The sequence below is a fragment of the Leptonotus elevatus genome, chromosome 17 (genome assembly GCF_054856555.1).
Source record: "Leptonotus elevatus isolate MCC_2025b chromosome 17, RoL_Lele_1.0, whole genome shotgun sequence".
Taxonomy (NCBI): Eukaryota; Metazoa; Chordata; class Actinopteri; order Syngnathiformes; family Syngnathidae; genus Leptonotus; species Leptonotus elevatus.
In genome coordinates this window covers 1,006,391-1,028,271 of record NC_141255.1, presented here as the reverse complement: position 1 = coordinate 1,028,271, position 21,881 = coordinate 1,006,391, and the positions used below count along the sequence as shown (strand labels likewise).

The following is a 21,881-nucleotide window of genomic DNA, read 5'->3' as shown; positions in this document are numbered from 1 at the left end:
TGAGCAGGAAGAACCCCCAAGATGTGAGCTGCTTGAAACGATGGTAAAATGCTTATTAAATGTTCACGTAAGCCATTTTGTGTTGCAGTGTGCTCAAACCCAGCGGCTTAAATATGGATATGAACAGGGCAGTAAGTGACAATTGAACCCGGAAGTCGACTGAACCAGAGATGACCTTTTAGACCTTTCCGCATGTGATTTTAATGCAATTATGATAATATAACCAGTGGTCGCACAAACGTATTGTTTTTTTGTTTTTTTAAATAATATTTCTTATTATTGTTTTGTGATTTAGCTCTAAGCTATCATTGATCAAAACTATTGTTAGTACGTCCAAAGTAAACGTAAAATGATGTTATTCTTTATTGTGTCGCGTGTTTTCCGTTTTGGACGCTAGGTGGAAGTCGCATTCCAAAATAAAACACAGGTGAGCGCCATTATTCAGAACGAAGTGTCCATTATTATCATCAAAATAATAATAATAATAAATGTTTAAAAGAAAAACACTTTGTGAATGACAAATAACTACAATACATTTCACCAAGTGTCCGACTACGAACAAGGTGCGGTTTGTATCCAAATTAATTAATACTATACCCGGGTTGTGGTATTGTAGCCTTCACAATAAAAGTCTTGTTACCTATAAGTATAATTAGACTATTTGGTCTGTTCCCGCACAAGAAAATGGATCTGATGAATACAAAAACAGACAAATATCTCGGTCCGAATCTTCCGCCGTGTAGCCCCAATTAAGGCCCTCCAGCATTTTATTTGATATTCTAAAATATAATATGTATCGCTCAAGCACCCCTTTAGCTTACGGAGAGAACAAATCCTGGAACTGTCCCTGTCTTTGATTTAAAAAAATAAATACAATAGTGCTGCAGGACTGTTAATTGCTCTTGGGGGGCGCGCGGGTCGGGCGGCACATCTCTGCTTCGTCACGCGCGTAAGCAAGCAAGAAGAGGCAAGGAAAGCGCGAGAAATCACGTCCACGCCAACACGATGGCGCTTTTTCACTCTTGGCGATTATGTGTTATGAGCTGCCAACCCACTTGGGCTTGCTTTTTTGGGCCCACCTGACCTCGTTGCGCGACCTCTCCCGGTCAAACGTCCAAACTCACCAACACTGGAACACTTGATTTCCTCACTACAATTGTAGATTCAACAGCCCTTTACTGATAACTCAACAACGTCAGGGTGGCGTGGCTCAGTGGTAGAATGGTTTCAATCACAGCTGCCTTTTTTTGGTGTAAAAACAGCAGAATTTTTTTATTTTATTTTATTTTTAACAGTGATGGAAAACAGACAAAGAGAGTGAGTGGCCCTCGAGGACCAGGGTTCCCCACCCCTGGTCTAAGGTTTAAGAGTCTGCTGGTTCTTCTGGTGGTATCGAACAGACTGAGAGTGCATCAGAACCCTCGCGTACGTGTTCTCGGGCATGATGAGCTTCAGGCAGGGTTCGCGCGTCGAGCCGGAGAACCCGCGGCTCAGGTTGGCGGGGAGGTCGTAGCCCAAGATGTCCACCTGGCCCAGGGGCTGCCAAGGCCGCAGGTCCTTGTTCCGGATCTTCCCCACCGAGCGGAGGAGAGGCCGCCATCCGCCGAAGCATCTCCGCAGCAGCCTCTCTTGGGCGGCATGCAGCAAGCGGACCTCCCGGTCCACACAGGCGGAACCCAGAGCCGCCAGCCGGCGCCACAGCGAGGCGTTGAAGTGATCGTACAGGTGCGCGTCGATCCAATTCCACGCACGGGTCTTGCTGGCGAGGCCCGGGGTCAGGCGGTGCTTGGAGCTGGGCGTGCGCATGTTGAACTTGACGTAGACGACGTCTTCCAGGTCCCAGGAGAGGAGGCGGCGCAGGAGCACCAGAGACTCGTCAAAATGCTCGGTGATCATCACCAAGGCGAAGACGCGCTCCACCTCCGCCGCAAAGGAGCGCGCGTACGCCACATCCGCGGGGGGGCGGTCCTTGTCGCCCCCGAGGTCGTGGGTGAGCGTGTTGCGGGCGTAATTGGAGTTCTTGTCCTGCGGCCGATAGTAGCGCAGCGGCCGCTCCAAGAAGGCGTCCAGCGAACCCCTGGGGACTCTCCTGAAGGTTTGACAGTGCTGCTTGTAGTAGCTGAACAAGGACTCAAACATGGCGGCGGGCTCCCTCATGATGGTGACGTAGCGCGCGTCGGCGGGCATGACGCGGCGTACCTCCGCCGCGTCCAAGCGCATGTGGCTTATGATGAAGTTGGCCGGCAGCGTGTGCGGATGCACGAAGTTGGCGCTGAAGGGCTTCGGGTAGCAGAACTGGGTGCCGCAGTCCTGCTTGGGCAGCGCCACCGTCAGGCCGTTGCGCTCGGCGAAGCGGAACAGGATGTTCTGCACGGTGCTGCTGGCCGTCTTGTGGCTCTTCAAGAAGGCCACGTTGGTGCGCTTGGCCTTCGGACCCGCGGCTTGATGGGAGCAACGGTGGCCCCTGGTCCTAGGGGCGGGCCAAACAAAAAAACAACAATGCATGGGTCAGCTGGTTCGCAAACGCAACAGTGAAAACTGTATGAAAACGTCTTGTGTGTCTCCCCCGTTCGGACCGGTTGCTCGCTCACCAGCTCCAACGGCTGCCGTAGTGCATCAGCAGAGTCACCATCGTGACGGCGGTGAGGGCCAGAAAGATCTTATGTGACATCCTCATCCTCCGCGCCACTCCCACTACGATGATGAGGAAAACGAGGAGACAAGTATTCTGACTTTGGGTGGCTTTACCTCGTTTGTTCCAGAATTCCAGAATTCCTTCTTCTTTTGCTGAAGCACATTTATTTTCATTTCAGCTCTTTACCTGGACTTTGTTCAACTTTGTTTAGCATTGAAATAACTTGACTTGACATATTTTTGTACATATTGTCGATAGACAAATTATTTATATATTTAAAAAAATATATATATATCTTAAGAGTGCCTAAGAGAGCCACAGTCGTCACTGCACTTTTCAGCAAAAACAGTTGACACACGCACACACAAGTTGGACTCACAAGGAGCTGCTGCAGGCCAGATGCTCTCACGCAGACCAATCGGCAATGTTCCTGTTAGCAAGCACATGCAGGTGACATTCTGGTCCGGGTCAAGGCGTGGGCCAGTAGCCTATAAAGTCCTGTTATATGCTTCATCAAAGAATAAAAAAACAAAACAACAAAAAAAACCACATGATTCGCGGGACAGCAGGCGGTCCTACGGTGCGATCCAGGACTTAATCTCCTCTATGGACCTTTTTAATTCTGGACAAAAGCCCTTGGAATGTGGCCCGAATGCCACTAAAACCCTCGCCCATCTGGACTCATCAGTACCCGATGTGGCTTGCGAAATGATGGAGAATGGAAGCCAGAAGAAAATCCCCCGCATATACCCCCCCCCCCCAAAAAAAAAGGAAGCTACCTTTCGATCCGTTAGGCTCGCATCACGCACGCAGCATGTAGGCGACAGATTCGCACGTTATGGGGGGGGGGGGGGGGGGGGTTGGGGAACACAGACCACGTACCGCAGCCCTGTCGACTCCCACCTTATTCATCGCTGTGATTCTCGCGCCGCTGGACTCGTTGTTTGCATCTCCCTCCTCCCCTGGATGCTGAGGGGACCCCCGCACCCACCCTTTGCCCATCATCGCATACACCGCCTCCTCCTCCTCCTCCTCCTCCCTTTGTAAAGTTAAAACCGGAAAAGGATACCTGACCAAGCACTCAGCCAATATAAACTAATGGGGATAATTTGCCCCCCAAATTTAAAATATAAATCATTTCAAACCTTTTGTAAATACAATCTCATTGTCTGTAAAAAAGAAAAAAAGAAAAAGAATTGCAGTAGCGCGTCATTGACACTTGATGGCAGTAATGACATCTTGACGAAGCCTCGTCGTGCCCTCACCAATATGGCGGCGGCCTGACGGAAACCACCCGCTGTCAAGGCGCGTGACACACTCGCATGACCCCCTCACCAATATGGCGTCGTGTCGTACTTTGACAACTTCCGCTTATGAAAAGTGGCAAGTTTCGTTTCTATCTTATCTCGATTACTGAATGCGACTTACGCGCAGACGCCATGGATTCGGATAAGCCAGCAAAGGTTTGGAAAAACACATTTTATTGTCAGTAAGCGTTGAAATGTGTTTTAGGTTTGACGGCTAAAAACACAGCATTTCTTTTTGGGGGGTGTTTTGTTTGTGTGGTTGACGTATTTTTTTGACGTGAATGCTCTCAGCTGGAGTTCGCGGTGCAGATGACGTGTGACGGCTGTCGAGATCAAGTTAGAGCTGCGCTTGAACACAAAGCAGGTTCGAAAACGGCTTTTCTCACTCTTGTGTACACTTTATGCCTTACAGCGGTTCTCAAACTCTTTGGGGTACCCGGATCAGCGGGCGTCTGCAAAAGTGTTTTTTTTTGTGTGCGTGTGTCATAATCTGTAGTTTGGTGTATCCCCCCCCCCCCCATTTTTATATAAATAAATAAAACGATTGATCAAAGAGGGAGATAGAGAGAGCCATTGACTTAAGGTGAATAAAACCAAAATGATAGATTTTTGAAAAAAATCTCAAATAATGTACACTAAATTCTGACATAGGAGCCTGCAGAACTCCGCTTTGCGTGGACAATTATTATGACGCAAGTGAATTATTCCAAGTTTTCCTGTTGCCAGGCGTACACTCAGTCAGCGTTGATGTCGGCGAAGGACGCGTCCTGGTGGAGACATCCCTGAGCAGCGGTGAGGTTCAGGCCCTGATCGAAAGCACCCATCGCCTAGCTGTGCTCAAGGGCATCGGCAGTTTAGAGGAGCAAGGTGAGAAGCCACCCGTCTCTTCTTTTCCTTCTGACCCCCCAACCACTGTTTACCACAGTTGGTCACAAAAAAAAAGGATGTCACAAAATCTCAGCATTGAAGCTTTGCAGGGAGGTTAGATTAAGTTGACCTGTAAAGGTCATTGCATTTTGGGTGCATTATATAAAAGCCTAGCCCTGTTGTTTGTGTGTACATTTCTGGCCCTAAAAGGTGTCAACCTGGTGCCAAATATGTCAACGCAACAAAGAAAAACACGTAACAGTAAAAGACACTAGATTGTTAAAAAAAAAAAAAAATCCCTTAAACAAGCTGTAAAAGCGCCAAAAACGTTTGTTAACCACGGCGTGGCATTGGCAGATCTGGGCGCAGCCGTAGCAATGTTAGCCGGCGAGGAGCGGCGGGTGCAAGGAGTGGTGCGTTTCCTGCAGCTGTCCGAGAAGCGCTGCCTGATCGACGGGACCGTCGACGGCTTGGAGCCCGGAACCCACGGCCTCCACGTGCACGAGCTGGGCGACCTCACGGACGACTGCCTCAGGTAGCCTGAACGCTCGCGCGACAATGCGAGGCTGGTGACCACAAGTGGACAAAAAATAGCACCTGCGCCTCACACGTATGCAATTCCCGCCATAAATGAGGGATTACTTCTATGTTGTAATGTTTTAAAATGATATGACATAATTGTATAGTGCAAATTATTTGGACCCCTGAGAAGTTATGGCTTACAGACACTGGTACATACAGACAGTAACTCTTTATCTCTTTTTTTTTTCTTTTCTTTTTTTTTTCTTTTTTTTTAAGAGCTCAGTATTGTTCATTCGGAAATGTCATCATCATTGCTCTTTTTTTTTTTTTAAATATATATATATATACATATATATATATATATATATATATATTTTTTTTTTTTTTTTTTTTTTTGTGTGTGTGTGTGTGGGTGAGTATGTGTATGTGCGTGCGTGCGTGCGTGCGTGCGTGCGTGCGTGCATTTGTTAGCTCACCAACTCTTTATCTCTTTATCGGCATGACGTCAAGCCTCATACAGACCGTTTTAAGAGTTGAATCCACATTTTGGAAGTGTCTTGATTCTGCATCTAAATTGTGCTACTTGAGAGTAAAATACCCCAATTGTGCCACTTAAACTTTCCAGAATGAATCCAGCCTTAATGACGTTGTTGACGATTGTCTGTGTGCAGCTGTGGCGAGCACTACAACCCGTTTGGAAGACGCCATGGCGGCCCGCAAGATGCTGAGCGGGTAAGGTGTTGCGTGAGAGAAGTGAACGTGAGATTAACAGAAAAAATAGATCAATAAAGAAAAGCTATGACTAAAACTCAATTCAAATTTCTTGTCAAAATGATCACTGTTCAACACTGAGCGAGTGAGTGCAGTGTGAAAAGGGCTTCACAAAGTTTGTTGCTGTCATGCAGCATGTTGGTGATCTGGGAAATATTCTCGCTGGGCCTGACGGCAGAGCGTCGTTCAGACTGGAGGACAGCCATCTTAAAGTAGCACGCACGCACGCACGCACGCACGCACGCACGCACGCACGCACGCGCGCAATATTGCAATGTCTCTCTGCAAATGCGTTGGTGACCCATCGCAGGTTTGGGATGTCATCGGACGGTCTCTGGTGGTGGATGCCGGGACGGACGACCTGGGCCGCGGGGACCATCCGCTCTCCAAGCTGACAGGGAACTCCGGCGCGAGGTGAGTTTTAGCAGCCCGGGCGCAGGAACCGTTCGTTGCAGCTCTCTCTCTCTCATGTCGTGCACCGCCCCCGCGCTGGCGTGCAGGCTGGCGTGCGGGATCATCGCCAGGTCGGCGGGCCTTTTCCAGAACCCCAAGCGAGTGTGCGCCTGCGACGGGCTCACGCTGTGGGAGGAGCGAGAGCGGCCGATCGCCGGGAAAGGGCGGAGCAACCTCTAATGGAAGAACGCTGATAACACATGAAGAAGCCAATGGAAAAGTCTAAATGTATGAAAACGTCCATTGTTTTATTTATTTGTTCTAAGTTTCATAAAGCAGTGAAAGCAGAAATGTACAATCCTGTTGAATGTTCATTAAACCAGATGGCAAAGTGCCATTTTTCACTTGACTGCTCTGTGTGGGTTTTATCGTTCATTAAGAGATAAGACGGGTGTCAACAATTGTGTGTGTATAGCAATTTCAACAATAAACCATCCAATTCTAAGCTAATTAAAAACAAAATGAAAAACGTTTTGTTTTTTGGTCCGGTCAGATCGCAGCCTCAATCTGCCGCCCGGTCAAGCTGTGTTGGACCTTGTAGACTTCAACTTTACCGTCAATTGCAGATTTGCTGTTGAGTGCGAGCTCTCAGAGTTGGAAACTTGTCCTGGGAATGACCCAGAATGGAATAAACCAGAAATGTATGACATTTGTTAGAGTAGACAATATTAAGTATTGTACTCTTTGCGTGTTCAATTAACTGAATGGTGAGATCCTGGTGAAGAAGTCCCTTTGCAAAGGTAAATAATTATCAGAAGCTTCTGATGACAAAAGGCTGACGACACTGAAGCCGTGTTCTATCAGGTTGTCTGTCTCGTCCAACGTGGGGCATCAATACTTATTCAAAAGTGGGAGAATAGAAATCTCCTCCCATCAGCCCACAACACACCCGGCCACAACTCAGCGAATACAAGAGAATCTGTTCCCATGGGTATAAATCAGATTAGAAAAAATACAATAATAATAAGTCTGACTCCCTTCCGACCAGCAGAGACCGGCCCTCCCATTTAGAGATAGCGAATGAATGTATGAACTCGTTGCCCTTCCTCATGAAAGTAACACAGACAAGAATACAATTCCATTCATTGAGCCTATACTGAGTTAACTAAATCCAAAACGGCTAAAATATAAATTGAAACTGAAAAACAATGTTAATAACTTATCACATTGAAGGTTGAACTTTGTGTTGCAACCAAAATTGGGAGTTATGATTGAATTGCAATTTTCAAATACATCGGTTCGGTGCTCAAACGAACTGAAGAATATATTCAGATCAGCGGTGGAATTGATATGTTCTCCCCGTGCCTGCGTGGGTTTACTCCGCGTACTCTTTGTTTCCTCTCACATCCCATAAACATGCATGGCGAGGCCGCTTGACCACTCCGAACTGTCCGTGGGTGTCATTGTGGGCACCTCGTGAGGATAAGCTGTTAGGAAAATGGTAGGATTGGTAGAAGAGCTTGTAAGAAGACAAGAGTGCATTTATTTATATGTACCTAGATTTCACATTTCTTGTTTTCACCAACAAACGTTTTTTTGTGTGTGTGTTTGTGTTTTTTTTTTTTTTTTACTCGTAAATAGAGTGGAGTCAGCGGACTGCCCCTCCTCCTCATCAAAACTCACCCCTCCCCCTCCCCCTCCCCCTCATCACGCTCACCCCTCCCCCTCCCCTTCCTCTTCAATGCCGGGCAGTCAGTCAGTCAGGCGGAAGCAGCCGCGTCCATTTTGAAAAACAGGAGCAACAACAGCGCCAAGGTAAGATGGTCGATTGGAACATTTCTTTTGTGTACCACGCGGCTCTTTCCGTTTTTCTTGGGTTGGAACCGAAACCGCCCACATGGACTAATGTTGGCGCAGACTGTAGTTTGGTTCCGCTTGTTACACGTGTGCGTGCTCGACGTGCTCGACGTGCTCGTACCAGCAACACACGAGCAGTCTCGTCTCATTGTGTGACTTTAGTATGTTGCTTTCCGCTCGATTTTTCGACGGCGTGTTTTTTTCCCCCGCCCTTGTTTTGTTGCGTGTTGTTTTTGTTTGCGCGCCGAGCCCGCTTATTCTTTGTTGGCCTGCTTTATTAGCCGTTTTGTTGCTAACTCCGGTCTGCGTCGACGCGAATGTGATGAGTCAGCGTCCGCTGACGTCATCAGCACGCAGCTCTAATCGGCCTCTGTAGAAGCCTGTTCGATGTATATGTTCCTTTTCGATGCGGCAAACTGAAGTAGAGCTGGTCTTGGTGTAATTGTGTGTTGCGAGCAGTCTCCAATGGAGATGGGATCGAGAACTTGCCCTCGGAGTGATTACTGTCGTGAAGCAGTTTGAAGTTGTAATAGCAGATCTGCACTCGAGGGGGCGACATCACTTTACGGCCTCAATCCCAAGACTACACTCCATCATAGAAGAAGAGAGTGGGACAATATCGGGTCAAGAAAATAGTCAGGTAAAATAAAATGAAAGGGGGATGGACTCAATACCTTGCTACTAAAAAGTACAAAAACTGCAATATCTCAATCCAATTAGTCTGAAATTTGACATTTTGACTTTCCATCCTGCGACTTCACCAAATTTCACTGAAATTGGAAGTTGTGGGGTTTCAAAATGCCATTTTTGTGGGTGATCTGACGTGCATTGACCGAGCAAAAATAGCGTGTTGGCACAATGTTCAAATTGCAGCCCTAAATGACCTTTTTTGAACAACACAATCTTATTTTATTTTTAAACAAAATGTAGAACATTTGCTACAAAAGAAACATGTAAAGTTTCGATAGATAAATAAATGTTAACCTTTTTTTTTTTTAAGTCACATTGTCCCGTGATCACTGGTGAACCATTTTTTTTTTAGAACAAACCCGTGGGCTACTCTTGTTGGCCTTGAGGCTACCTCGTACCCGCTGGCACCATCATTTTTGTAGGAGAATGCACATTAGTTAGTGCAGTCATACCAAATATATGTTTAGCTTTAATTGGTGGCTCGGGTGGCAAGTTCTAGGCACGGTCCGTTTTGACGATTTTAATGAGCAGCTTCTTAAAAGCTAATTGCCTTCAATTAACTTTTTTTCTCTTGTCATATACTGTATGTGGCAAAATGATAAAAAGCATGTAAATTAAGATGTTCATGTAACTTAATTCTTTACTTTATTGTCTTTAAAATGATATATAATACATGCTAGTACCACCAAGATTGACCACAAAGTTTTTGTTTGCATACATCTTCCAAAGGTCCAAAGGATATTGACCCTAATCTTTCAGGAAGTGTTGAGAGACCACTGGAAAGTCAATTCTTACAGCAAGTGATGACATCGTACAAGATTTGAACCCTTAAAAGGCAGAGGCGGGCATTTTACATATGTTTTATTTTTCGTTGGTGCTTAGCACCCGCTTCGTCATCGTCAGTCCGCCATTTTTTTTTCCCAATCTGTACCAACCTGTAATCGTTGGTCCGTCGTCACTTTGTCACCGTTATTTTAAGACCGGCCAACAAAGGTGGGCATTCCGTCAATATTGACTAACCGACCATACGGACTGATGGACGGTCCGTCGACGTTGGCGCCGGAAGTCCTTTAAATCGAAAAAAATAAGCAGTGATACTATTTTCATACACTTTTGGGCTGCTGAGAAATGATAATTAAGACCTTAAGGAGGATGTTTTTGATGGTATCTCAGAAGTGACATTTTTGACCACCTGATCTATTTTTGTCAGTGACTTTGCGACCTGCCTTTAGCCAGAGTAGGTCACTTGCGTTTACGTGTGTACATGTTATTAATAGTTGAATGAATGTATATCACATTTGTTGATGTTTTTATTATTTCTACACAAACCGTGACTTTCAGTTGTGTGTGTAAAATCGTGAAATCCAGGTCAATTCTCCTCCTGGAAATTCCATCCTTAATGGTAACCTCCCTGAAAGATCAAGATATTGTATTCTATTCAAAGCTACAAATCATGGCAGCTCCGGGATCGTTTTGTCTCGTTAAGCTGCCGTTATTTTGATGTGTTCTCCTGGAGCCAGGTACTTTATACAGGTACGGCATTGGGGTCCGAATATTGGAATCGTGACAAAACGAGCCAGTCTGGTCTCGAGCTCGTGTTGCAATTCAATGTAATCTGATCTAAGGTCTGTAAGATTGAACGCAAAAGCAGCCGATGCAGGGCCAGTTGTCTTGACCACAAGATAGGAATGTGCCGTGAGGTGTCGCGTTGCGATTGACACGCGCGAGCAGATGCAGACAAGTAATGAAGCGAAAGCTAACGAGCCCTCCTCCCCTCACTCTGCGCAGCACCATGGACAAGGGCCAAACGGTGAAGCTGTTTGTGGGCAACCTAGCGCTGGACACCACCCAGGAGGAGCTGTCGGCCATCTTTGAACCGTACGGCCACGTGGTGAGCTGCAGCGTGCTGCGACAGTTCGCCTTTGTGCACCTGCAGGGCGAGGGCGCCGCCGAGCGCGCCATCCGCGAGCTCAACGGCCGCGAGTTCCGCGGCCGCAACCTGGTGGTGGAGGAGTCGCGGGGGCGGCCGCTGCACTCCACCAAAGTCTTTGTGGGGAACCTGAGTGGCATGTGCACCACCGAGGATCTCCAGCAGCTCTTTCAGACTTTTGGCAAAGTTCTGGAATGCGACAAAGTCAAAGGTGAGCTGAGAGGTGACGCCTGAGAGTGTTGGCTAAATCCTTTTCACAAATGACAAGGCTCAAAATAAAAGCAGGCTTGCATCGCAGACTGCATGTCACGATTGACCGAGAAGGTGTGCAGTTCTTTTCAAAAAAGTCCAAACGTAATATTTAAAGGTGTCATTTCAAAAATAACGCCGATAAACCATCATCGCAGCGTAAGCTACCCACTAGGACGTCAAGTAACCCAGCTAGAGTTATCACAATAGTAAAATTTCAAAGAAGAAAAGAAAATACTCTACCATTTTCGATACCGCAGAGATTTAAAAAAAGGACAAATACATAATTAAAAAAATGCACAGAAACAACTGCAAATAAATAATCAATTAAATCAAATTATTGATAATTAGAAAATGAAAAAATAAGAATCACATTTTAACATGCAAATTAATTATTGATAATTAGAAAATGAAAGAATACGTCATACAAAAGTTGCCACAATGACATTTTTGGTGGTCTGAGGTAAAAACACACAGAAAACATCGATAAGAAAAAATTGAGGTGGATAACAATACAAGTAATGAGAACTATATTTTGAAGTAGTAAACTACACAAAAAATAAACAACCAGTAAAAATGTCTGTGGATGTTTATTTCTATTCATTTGAGGAAAAATCCACTGCACCCTTTTGTCCTTTCTAGGGTATCACATCGTGACTCAAAAAATCAAAGATTCGGACTCGGGTGCCAAAAAAGTGTGATCGGACATCACTATTACAGACTATATTTGAGTTCTCTAAAAGACAACCTTCAATTTGTACATTTCCGTTTTATTTACAAGGGAAAGTTCCCAACTTTGAAACTTGAGTGAATATTGCAACCTGGTCTAGTCATGGGCCACATCCTGCTTCAGTATTGGCGGTTAGGTGGTAGCCATGATGCTAATTGTTGTCCCTGTGCTCAATGACAGCCAGGCATTCCTCTTCCGTAGGTTACGCCTTTGTGCACATGGAGAACAAGGAAGACGCACTTCAGGCCATCGAGGCACTTCACGGCACTTCCTTTAAGGGGCGGCCGCTCTCCGTGGAGCTCTCCAAAGTTCAGCCCAGCAAGCAGACGCCCACCGGCAAGATCCCGTGCGTCAGCTGCGGCAAGCAGGGCCACTACGCCGGTGAGTGTCCCGTCGGGAAGCCCACTCTGGAGCAGTACCAGAGTCAGGCCGCCGTCCTGGCCGCCGCTGCCGCCGCCGCCGCCGGCCTCCCTCTGCAAGTGCAGCAGAGCGTGCACAACTCTGTGTACAACACGTCCACCTTTGACCCCACCTACGCCGCCCTCACCGGGATCACCACGGGCACACGCACAGACGGGAACCCCGTCAATCCGGCCGTCTACGGCGCCCTCGCCAGTCAGGTGTACGGAGCCAACGTGGCCAATCAGCTGTACGGCTCGGTGGCCAACCAGGCCGCGTTGACGTCGGGGGCCGCTCAAGTTTACGGCTCGGTCGCCCCCAACATCTACGGCCAGATGGCAGCCAATCCCGCCGCGGCGTCTGCCTACACGACGCCCGTTTATACCCAGGCGATGGCCAACCCCATCTACCTAACTGCCGCGCCCGGGATCGACATGCAGTCGGCGGCGGCGGCGGTGAACCCCGCCTACACCGTCGCGTCAGCCATGTCGCCTGCCTACGCTCACATCACCGCCATGGGAGCCGCAGACCACGCGACGGCCATCTTTGAAGCGGCCAGGCAGGCTCATTATTTTGCTCAAGGTCAGCAGGTTGTGGCCGAGCAGCAGGCGGTGGCGAGCAAGTCCACTGAGCGGGACCGCAGCCCGCTACGACGGACTGCCCCCCTCCTGCCGGACCCCATCATGAAGCCTTTCATTTACCAGCGGGCCAAACCGCGGCGCTCCCTGCTCCCGACACCCGCCGGCCGCGCTGCCGAGGAGGCGGCGTCAGAAGCGACCGAGGACCACGTGGCAAGGTAGGACGTCGTCTGCCGGCCGCCGCCGACCACGACCGCTTGCTTTGCCGGCGTGTTGCCGATCAAGCTGTGTATCTTCTTTCTTCTTTTCGTTTTCAATTGGCAATTGAAATGGTGACTGATTATTTTGTCATTTGTTTTTAATCCCCCACAAAAAAAAATAGAATACATTTTTTTTTCAATTTTACACCCCGGTCAAAAATACAAACTTGCAAAAGGAGCCACAGAACTGATTTTGATTTGAAGATGAAATTAGTGACGTTTACCTGAAAGTTTGGTAAGGCGCCCCAGACCACGATCACTCAAACGATCAGAAGTATCAATAAAAATGACAAACGTCTTATTTATTGTAATCTGCTTTATGCATTCGATTTACTTTGGCTGCAGGCAAGAGCCTCTTTTGCACCGACCGTACTCTACTGACTCTTAAGGTCCTAAATGATGTTACGTTCAAAATGATAATGTTGACATTTGAAGACACCGTAATTTTACCAGAGGGGGCAATTTGTTTATTTTTGCTCTTGTATACCTGCCAAAACATTCAAGACTGTAAACTAGTTTAATGTGTTATTTTATATTGTTCTACTTTTCTTGTACTGTGGAGTAAAAAAATGTTTTCATATTTTTTTTATGTTAATCTTTTTTTGTTTTGTTTAAAAAAAATACTTCATATGTTTAATAAACTCTCTAGAAATCAATTCTCTAGTTTCTTTAGTTTTGAGTCCAGATGTATTAAAACTGGCAATTCAAAAAATATATAGAACAATTGCTCTAATAATCGGGATTGGACAATAGGAAGAATTTTTTTTTTTTGTCATGGCCCATGAAGACATCCTTTTGGCCAGACGTGTGTCTGCATCTGTCTTCTGTTGTTTTGTCATTTGCTCTTGAAGCTGGAGGGAGTCAACTAAGAATGCTCTTGTGCTTGGATACACAGAAATTCTTGACTGTGATGTGAATTCAATTCAGGAGAAGAGTAGCATTAAATGGCGGATTTGAGAGAGAACAAATCTGAGAGAAATGAGGACCAGGAAAAGTACGGCTGGGTGAGACAGTATATGGACGCTCTGCATTTAGTTAACCATCAGGTCGCCCTCGTTGAAAGTCCCATGCCATCAAAATGCATTTTTTCAAATCGTTTATGCATTAGTCCAAATGAGAGTGTGATAGGGTTCAAGTTTGTCGTTTTCATACAATGTCCCTTGAAAAGGCGTAAGATCTGAATTTGCCGGCATCGAAATAGACTGCGGCGCTCACGGCGTCCGACAACAATGACGGCAAGTCGCGGGTGGTAAGCACCGGGAACTTTTTGATAAATCCTGCTACCAACACCGGGACAGTATGAAAAAAAAAAAAAAAAGAGGCGACCTGGAGAACGGCGAACGAGGAAATTGGTGTAATCTGGTAAGTACTACTTGTTTACAGCCGTCTTTGTGACCTTCTTCAAGCTGAACCAAGTTAGCTATAGCATTAGCCACATATCACACACACTCGTTAAGTCTCGCTGTTGCTCACACGTGCGCTCTTTATTACGAAATACGCACGGACAAAATTGTTAGTATCTTCCCGTTGATGAAAGAAAAAGCCACGTCCATCCGTCATGTGTGACGCTTCTTAACGCTTCTCACAGAAATAACGTGAATCTGTCAAAGGCAAGTCATAAGTGAAAATCAGACATTGCTTTTGAATTGTGGTTCAGTAGAATTTTTGAAGAAGTCATGAAACGGGCCTCGACAAAAATCCATCATAAAAATAATTGGACCACACGGGCGTGTTCAACCAAGGTGTGGCCTCGGATGAGCAGCACGGGTGCCATCAAACTTGTAAGCGGGGCCACTCGGCCTGTTGAAAAGCCGACAAGCTGTTTGGCGACGTGGCGTGCAACGGCGGAAGCGAGACGGGCCGTCTCCAAGCAGCTTGATGTTCCTGGGACGACAGTTGCGCATATTCAGAAATGGCAAGATCCCCGCGGGACCGTAGCCAAACTTCCCGGGTGTGGCTGCAGGAGGAAAATTGAAGAGGAGGAGAAAAACAAAGGACACCCAGTACGACGTCCAAAGAAAGGAAAGGTGAACGCCAAGGTCAAGATACGACAGTGTCAGATGGCGCCATTCGTCGTCGTTTGAGGACTTGATGGGAGATGACCGAGGAGACAACACTTAATAAAAAATAAAAAAAAGGCGAGACAGCAATTTGGACAAATCTGGAACTTTGGGGGAAAATGTCCCATGGACAGACAAGATCAGCCTTTCGACACTTGTTTGTTGGAATTTTGTTAAGTTGCGTAGTGAATGCTTAAAAGCCTGCAAGTAGTTCACACAAATTTCAAACGTGTGGTAAATGTCATCCATCCATCCATCCATTTTCTTTTACTGCTTGTCCTCACAAGGGTCGCGGGGTTGCTGGAGCCTATCCCAGCTGGCTTCGGGGCAGTAGGCGGGGGCACACCCTGAACTGGTTGCCAGCCAATCGCAGGGCACACAGAGACCAACAACCATACTCACAATCACACCTATGGACAATTTGGAGTGTCCAATTCACCTGCCATGCATGTTTTTGGAATGCGGGAGGAAACCGGAGTACCCGGAGAAAACCCACGCAAGCACGGGGGGGAGAACATGCAAACTCCACCCAGGAAGGCCGAAGCCCGGACTTGATCTCACAACCTTTGCACTGGGAGGCGGACGTGCTAACCAGTTAGCCACCGTGCCGCCCCGGTAAATGTCGGTGTCACAATAAACAATATTATTGTAATGCAGGTGAACTCATGGCTTGTTTGTTCGGAAATACACGGGAAAAATAATCTCATCGAAAGCTGCAGTATTGAGAGGAGAACATTTTCAAATGGGCGAAACCCTGCAAATGGCAAAATGATCAGTCACTTGATATTTTTGGCAGAAAAGCAGGAAAGGCGCGGATTGTAACGCTGGTCTGTTGCCGCCCTCCGCAGATACTACGCCGACTACTACCAGCAACTGCAGCAGTACCCTCACTTCCAGTACGCCTACCCCTCCCCCGGCGCCATGACCGCCATCCCGAGCATGCAGGCGGTGACCGCCATGTCGGCCCAGCCCGTGGCCACGCTGGACGCCCTCAGGCCAGTCGTCCCCGCCGCGGCTGCGGCCGTGGCCGCCGCCATAGCCGCGCCCAGGGTGTATGAGCCGCCGTTGCCGCCGACCACGCGCAAGGAGTCCGTCCTCCGCCGACCCGAACTCTCCCTTCACACGCCTGAGCCCCCCTTCCGATAGTCTGCCCCCCCTCCTCCCCTCCCCTGCCCCCGCCCCTCCTTTGCTCCCTTCCTCCTCAAACGGGCTGTTTTGTGTGCGTTAGTTGGGGGGGGGGGGGGGGGGGGGGGCTATTAACCTGCTTGACCAGCTGTTCTGTTCGTCATGCGGTGCAGCCCCTCACCTGTCGGCCATCTTTGACCGCTACTCTAGTCGTGCCAGTAGTGAAGACGCGCACTCCTCAGAAAGTTTGGTTGGTTGAATTGGAAATGTGCTAAAACCTTCACAGGCGAACTTCATTTGACCTTGGATGAACTCTTGAATGCGCGCGTTTGACTGCTCAGCGTTTCAGTGCTTTTTGCATAATTGACTCTTCGATGACAACAAACTGAATGGCTAAATTCAGAACAGCTGTTTAAATCGGGCCATTATTTGATTAATTAATTAATTGATTAATTTAATTCCCATCCCTTTTTTCCCCCTGAAAGGGGAAATTATTTTTGAATTCTCAGTGCAGAAAAATGCACGTCAACTCATTCGAGTTACTGATTTTTACAGGTTTGGCCTGTAACGTGATCTCAAATAAGCATAAATATGTATTGCTCATTGTTTTCCAAAGTAAAAGGAAATCTTATTTTGATTTGAGGAAAAATCAGCAAATATTTACCGTTGAGAGCCAGAAATTCCAAGAATTTGGAACATTTTAATAGGGAGGGATCTTTTTCCTTTTTATTCATTCCATGGATGCCACAAGCTCACAAAAAAAACATGTTCGGGAACAGAAAACAAACAAACGGGCTTAAGAAAAAAACATCCGTACACAACAACAAGGGATCTTAACAATTAAGCAATTATCAGTTTACTTGGTCATTTATGAGGTGCTATATTCTTACTTCTTATTCAAAGTCTTGAGGTGAAATGAAGTTGACCTGTAAAGGTTAAAGTGCATTTTTTGGGTCAAGGTGAAATTTGACCAATGAGGCCAACAACATCCCAAACTTTTGGGTGTCGCGCATTTTGACCTTTTTCTGTTGTGCCAGTAGTGAGCCGCTTCGGCGCCTCACCTTCGCTTTTTTTTTTTTTGTTGAGTTCCTCGCACCTGCCACAGGAAGTCAACTTCCGTGCCACTCGCCATCCTCCCGTGTGTGTTCAAGAGGTGGCGGTGGTCATTGTTGCCTTATGTGAATCATTTTAGTGACGAGGTCAGATAAGCACACGCCGCGTGGTGGCTGCATTGTGACGGACAGAACCGAAGGGTCTGCAAGGTGTGTGTGTGCGCGTGTGTGTGTGTGCGTGTGTGTGGGTACGGGGGTGGGGGCGTGTATTTAAAAGCACACACAAGACGTACTTAAAATTTGTGTTCCCCCCCGCTGCCGCTTGCTGTCGTCATGGCAACGCAGGCGGCCACTGCCTCGCCTCTCGTTTTTATACAGCAGCCTACCTCTTGTCCCTCCATTTCACCTCCCCGCCACGTTCAGTATCTTTACGAGTTTAGTTTGTTGTTGTTGTTCTTGTGCGGCGCATGTCGACTTGCGAATGATGAGACGATGGACTCGGTGCCTACGCAACAAGTGCTTTTTGACCGTCATGGTTGGGGGGGGCGGGGGTGCTCGTTTATGTTCATTTCACATTAGAAGACATCACGGCGCGGTGGTGAGCACAGTAGAGATGGCATGGGGTGGGGGCTGGCTGGGGGGGGGGGGGGCAGTATCTTTCTGTACCCCAAATGTCAGACCTCTTGCAAAGAAATTCTTATTTCACGTAATCAGCCTTATTTTTCTAAAATTAACGATTTGACAGCTGCACATTGACACGCACCGCTCCCCCTTCCCCTACAATCACCCGACTGCCTTGCTGCGCCCCCCTCCCCTTCCCCTTCCCCTGCCCCTCCCCCACATGGTGGTCGCAGTGTAAATTTGTGGTTGCATCCTCTGTAGAAGTTTGTGTCAACTTTTTTGTGTCTTGTTTTATTGAGGGCATGCTCCGATTTGACACGTGTATCCAAACTTGAATAAACGTTCTCTCGATGTTTCGTGCTGACTAAAGGAACACCAAGCTTGGGCCATGTGCGCTTCTTCTTCTTTATCTTTATCTTCTCTCTGCTGGGTGGGGGGGTTGGTTGGCTTGGGTGGGTGTGTTTGTTTGTGTGTCGATTGTGCATGATGCCAGCGGCCCGCCACGGCCTCCGCCACTAACTGTGTCAACTGAATTAGGTCACCTGGATGGCGGCGTGGATGACTTTTTAGCGTGACGTCACTCGCCACCGAGGTAAATGAGCAAAGCTTTGCCCCCCCCCCCCCCCCCTCACCTTGCCACACACACACACCTACAACCCTTCCCTTTAACTCTGCCTTGTCCTTGAGACCACACACACACACACACACACACACACACACACTACCCTTCTCTTGTACTTGGCTTGAACCCACCTCAAGTCCTCGCTCACATCAGGGGGGGGGCACGGCTCCTTCTTTCCCCCACCCAACCAAAAGTCCATCTCGTTCCGCCGCATTCGCCGCCCTCGCACCCATCCCTGCCCCTTCCCAGCCGCCGTGTACACAGCCGTGCTTTTGCCCGCCGCCACCGCCGCCGTCACCGGTTGGGAGCTCTGACTCGGACCTCCCGGATCCTCCCACCGCTTCGCCATCTTCTTAGCTGGGAGATGCAGAGGAAAATTGAGTGTGTGTGCGTGTGTGTGTGTGTGTGTGTAGAGTGAACCCCTGTTCTCATGGGGGGGGATACATTCCAAAATGTCATCGAGACAAACCATATCAAAATTGTTTTGATATTTTGACCAAACACGTGAAAAACACCATCAGGATTTTTGGGCTCGATCAGCAAGTTTGAAATAAAATGGACTCAATCACCGATTTGATTGGAAGATGGAGCAATATATCGCTTTAAACAATGTGAGGCCCATTAAAATGCAATGGGAAAAAAATCTTTTCAACCCCCCCAAATTTTTCCAAAAAACGCAGATGAACATAAACGTAATGTAATGTTTATAACATCTATGAAAAAAATGCATAAACATCCCCAGTCAATCATGTACTCAATACTTTTGCTATTTTTAAGTTTTTGTAACTTACTCTTGAGTGATTTTGAATTAAAGAGATGTTAAAATCAAATAACACACATACTGTAGCTAGTTATTTTTTGACGGTTCTCGGGGGGGGGGAAATAAACAAACACTATTACTATTACTTTGTAATTGAATGTTCTGATGCAGAGGCGGAACTTTTGGCGCAAAGGCTTTCTGCTCCCATGACACGCTACAAGGCTAAAATTAGATTCGCTTTCGGGCTCACATAAACACTGTGGCAACACAGAATGACCCGAGAATGAACGAGGTCACGTTGGCCTTATTGCGCAGAGCCGATCAATGACGACATTGATTGATTGCAAATTATGCCATTACAGCCGATCACCGATTTTGCAGGGAATGCAAAATGTCGTTTAATCTCGATACAGTCGATGAAATGGGTGTAAAGTCCAGAAAACGCTGTATTTAAAAAAAAAAAATAATAATTATATATTTTTTAAGAATTGTCCCGCTCACACACCTCCAAAAAACATGCAAATTTGGCTTGCCTCTCGCCAATTGTTAGTCCCAATGGAAGTGTACCTGGATCAGTTAGTTTTTTTTTATAATTATTTTTTTATGGATACACTAAAAGAGTCAGCTAACATTCAGTGTTGCTCCTTGCAAAGTTGCTGTGGGAGGGTGTGGAATTCAGGTGAAAATAGATGTCACGTAGTGTAATTATTATGCACGGCCACTAGATGGTGTCATTTCACTCTTGTTACCATCCTCCATGTTGAGTGAATACCTGTACAGTATTTTTAGGGAGCGGAGTTTAGTGGCCCCTAACCTGCAATATTTGGGGCGCAAGTCGCAGATTTAGGGCGCACGCTGTAAAGTGACTTTTAAGTAAATATTCAAGTCACAAAATGTTCACTTTGTTACTGATAAATAGACTGAGTTGTGGCAGAGAAGTTTTTTCAACACCAAAAAGTATTCAAGGATATTAATGATAATAATAAAAAATGACAGGTTGCACTGGTGCGAGTAGATGAACATTGTAGTTACACTGTCTTAAATTTTTGGGGCGTAATGAAGAGTACAACATTTAAATGCAATTACAAATGCAATAAAAAGAGTTAAATCAAAGTTAAGAAATAAAAAAGTAGCTTGCTAAAATGACTAAACGAACTTGGGGTGCAAGAACTAGATTTTCTGGAAGCCATGATTTAAAAAATGTTTTGAACGACCTTCATCTTAAACAATTGGGAAAAGCGCAGTTTTTAACCTGGATTTAAAATCATTTGCACTTTATTGCTATGTTTTGATCCGGGCATTAAACTGACGCATAAAATAAAAGAGAATGGAACACTGATATTTTTGTATTTCTATAATGAATTTCTGCTATCTTACTGCTAAAAGAATGAAAGATGCTATTGACGTGCAGTCATTCTAAACCTTCAAACAACTGCCACTTGAACACACGAGCAGTAAAACGTTCTCTTCTCGCGCTTGTATGACACAACATGTCTTCCGCTACACGTTCCTCAAAACATGTGAAAAGGGACCACTTGCAAAACAGGTGCCATAGAGCAGAAGCCAGGAAGTTGAAATTGGGTTCATAGCGGGGGTTCACTGTACGGTGGAAATGGATTTGCTATGTTGGTGCGTGCGTGCGTGCGTGACTGGGGGTTGCGGATTTTGAGGAGGGGTTTGGGCTGGTGCCGCCGAGAGATTATAAACAATCTCAGAGTTCTTCTAGGATGCTCGTGAACCTTCGGACGATGGAGGCGGCCACGCTTTCACAGGTGAGTATTGGTGACTCCTTTCTGCTTTTTGAGAGTTCACGGTTGATTTTTTTTTTTTCAATTTTGTTTCTCCCTTGAGCGCCACTTATGTTTCATCTGTGTGAATGAATGTCGTAGCTCTTTGGGCAAATCAAAAGATGCACCCGCCGCAAGGTCCAGCGTCAGTTGTGTGACGCACTTTGCCGGTTTGGTCTTTTGGTGACTCGCATCAATAAACATGACAGGACTCTTGAGAAGTTGCTTGTGTTGTACAGTCGGATAACGTGACAGTGGGGTCACGTGTAATTTGCTCTGTTGAACAAAGGAATTAATAAAAAGGTGAGATCAAAAGAACTGCTTGTGTCCTGTCTTTTTTTTAGCTCTTCCTTTCGGTTTTGGGTTATTTGGACGGGTTGGGCTGGACTCCCGCTGTTTGTATTGAGATGTTCATTGGAAACTGTTAGAGTAGACAATATTTGGTATTGTACTCTTTGCGTGTTCAATTAACTGAATGGTGAGATTCTGGTGAAGAAGTCCCTTTGCAAAGGTTAACAGAAATTTCTGCTCACACAATGAAGACACTCAAACCGTGTTCTGTTCAGATTGCGTGTCCGTCCTTCTGCTGCACATCATTATTTATTGAAAAGTGGGTGAATACGAAAAGTCTCCTCCCATCAGCCCACAGTACATTTGTTTACAACT

The 21,881-nt window shown here is 46.6% G+C and overlaps 3 protein-coding genes across 12 annotated transcripts; 2 read left to right on the top strand and 1 right to left on the bottom strand.

Annotated features, from left to right (window-relative positions):
- Positions 1–1,191: 1,191 nt before the first annotated feature.
- On the bottom strand, positions 1,192–3,624 carry gal3st3 (galactose-3-O-sulfotransferase 3). Of its 8 annotated transcripts, none has more exons than XM_086059007.1 (4): positions 3,518–3,624; positions 3,015–3,123; positions 2,592–2,787; positions 1,192–2,470 (listed from the first exon to the last, which is right to left on the bottom strand). In XM_086059007.1, exons 1-4 carry the CDS (start codon positions 3,545–3,547, stop codon positions 1,357–1,359), a joined length of 1,449 nt encoding a protein of 482 aa, XP_085915133.1. In that variant the 5' UTR covers positions 3,548–3,624; the 3' UTR covers positions 1,192–1,356. The 8 variants fall into 8 exon arrangements, with proteins under 8 accessions (XP_085915133.1, XP_085915134.1, XP_085915140.1 ...); XM_086059008.1 differs by having other exon boundaries at positions 3,015–3,143; positions 3,539–3,611; XM_086059009.1 differs by having other exon boundaries at positions 1,193–2,470; positions 2,592–2,694; positions 3,518–3,623.
- A 415-nt stretch (positions 3,625–4,039) lies between these two features.
- Positions 4,040–6,904, top strand: ccs (copper chaperone for superoxide dismutase). The gene is made up of 8 exons (XM_086059018.1): positions 4,040–4,098; positions 4,234–4,306; positions 4,669–4,809; positions 5,167–5,344; positions 6,003–6,063; positions 6,237–6,314; positions 6,413–6,516; positions 6,603–6,904. Exons 1-8 carry the CDS (start codon positions 4,075–4,077, stop codon positions 6,733–6,735), a joined length of 792 nt encoding a protein of 263 aa, XP_085915144.1. The 5' UTR covers positions 4,040–4,074; the 3' UTR covers positions 6,736–6,904.
- A 1,310-nt stretch (positions 6,905–8,214) lies between these two features.
- Positions 8,215–21,533, top strand: LOC147159131 (uncharacterized). Of its 3 annotated transcripts, none has more exons than XM_086059006.1 (4): positions 8,215–8,310; positions 10,831–11,183; positions 12,153–13,146; positions 16,097–21,533. In XM_086059006.1, the coding sequence occupies exons 2-4, from the start codon at positions 10,835–10,837 to the stop codon at positions 16,392–16,394; spliced, it is 1,641 nt and encodes a 546-aa protein (XP_085915132.1). In that variant the 5' UTR covers positions 8,215–8,310; positions 10,831–10,834; the 3' UTR covers positions 16,395–21,533. The 3 variants fall into 3 exon arrangements, with proteins under 3 accessions (XP_085915132.1, XP_085915129.1, XP_085915130.1); XM_086059003.1 differs by having other exon boundaries at positions 12,132–13,146; XM_086059004.1 differs by lacking the exon at positions 8,215–8,310 and adding an exon at positions 8,464–8,992 and having other exon boundaries at positions 12,132–13,146.
- The last annotated feature ends 348 nt before the right edge of the window (positions 21,534–21,881 follow it).

Coding starts and splice junctions, on each gene's coding strand:
- gal3st3 (XM_086059007.1), bottom strand. CDS start 3,547: ATGAATAAGGTGGGAGTCGACAGGGCTGCG. Junction 3,124..3,517: donor TGGGAGTCGACAGGGCTGCG/GTACGTGGTCTG, acceptor AGGACTTTATAG/GCTACTGGCCCACGCCTTGA. Junction 2,788..3,014: donor CTGGCCTGCAGCAGCTCCTT/GTGAGTCCAACT, acceptor AATGTGCTTCAG/CAAAAGAAGAAGGAATTCTG.
- ccs (XM_086059018.1), top strand. CDS start 4,075: ATGGATTCGGATAAGCCAGCAAAG. Junction 4,810..5,166: donor CGGCAGTTTAGAGGAGCAAG/GTGAGAAGCCAC, acceptor TGGCATTGGCAG/ATCTGGGCGCAGCCGTAGCA. Junction 6,315..6,412: donor TGGAGGACAGCCATCTTAAA/GTAGCACGCACG, acceptor GACCCATCGCAG/GTTTGGGATGTCATCGGACG.
- LOC147159131 (XM_086059003.1), top strand. CDS start 10,835: ATGGACAAGGGCCAAACGGTGAAGCTGTTTGTGGGCAACCTAGCGCTG. Junction 11,184..12,131: donor GGAATGCGACAAAGTCAAAG/GTGAGCTGAGAG, acceptor GCTCAATGACAG/CCAGGCATTCCTCTTCCGTA. Junction 13,147..16,096: donor ACCGAGGACCACGTGGCAAG/GTAGGACGTCGT, acceptor CGCCCTCCGCAG/ATACTACGCCGACTACTACC.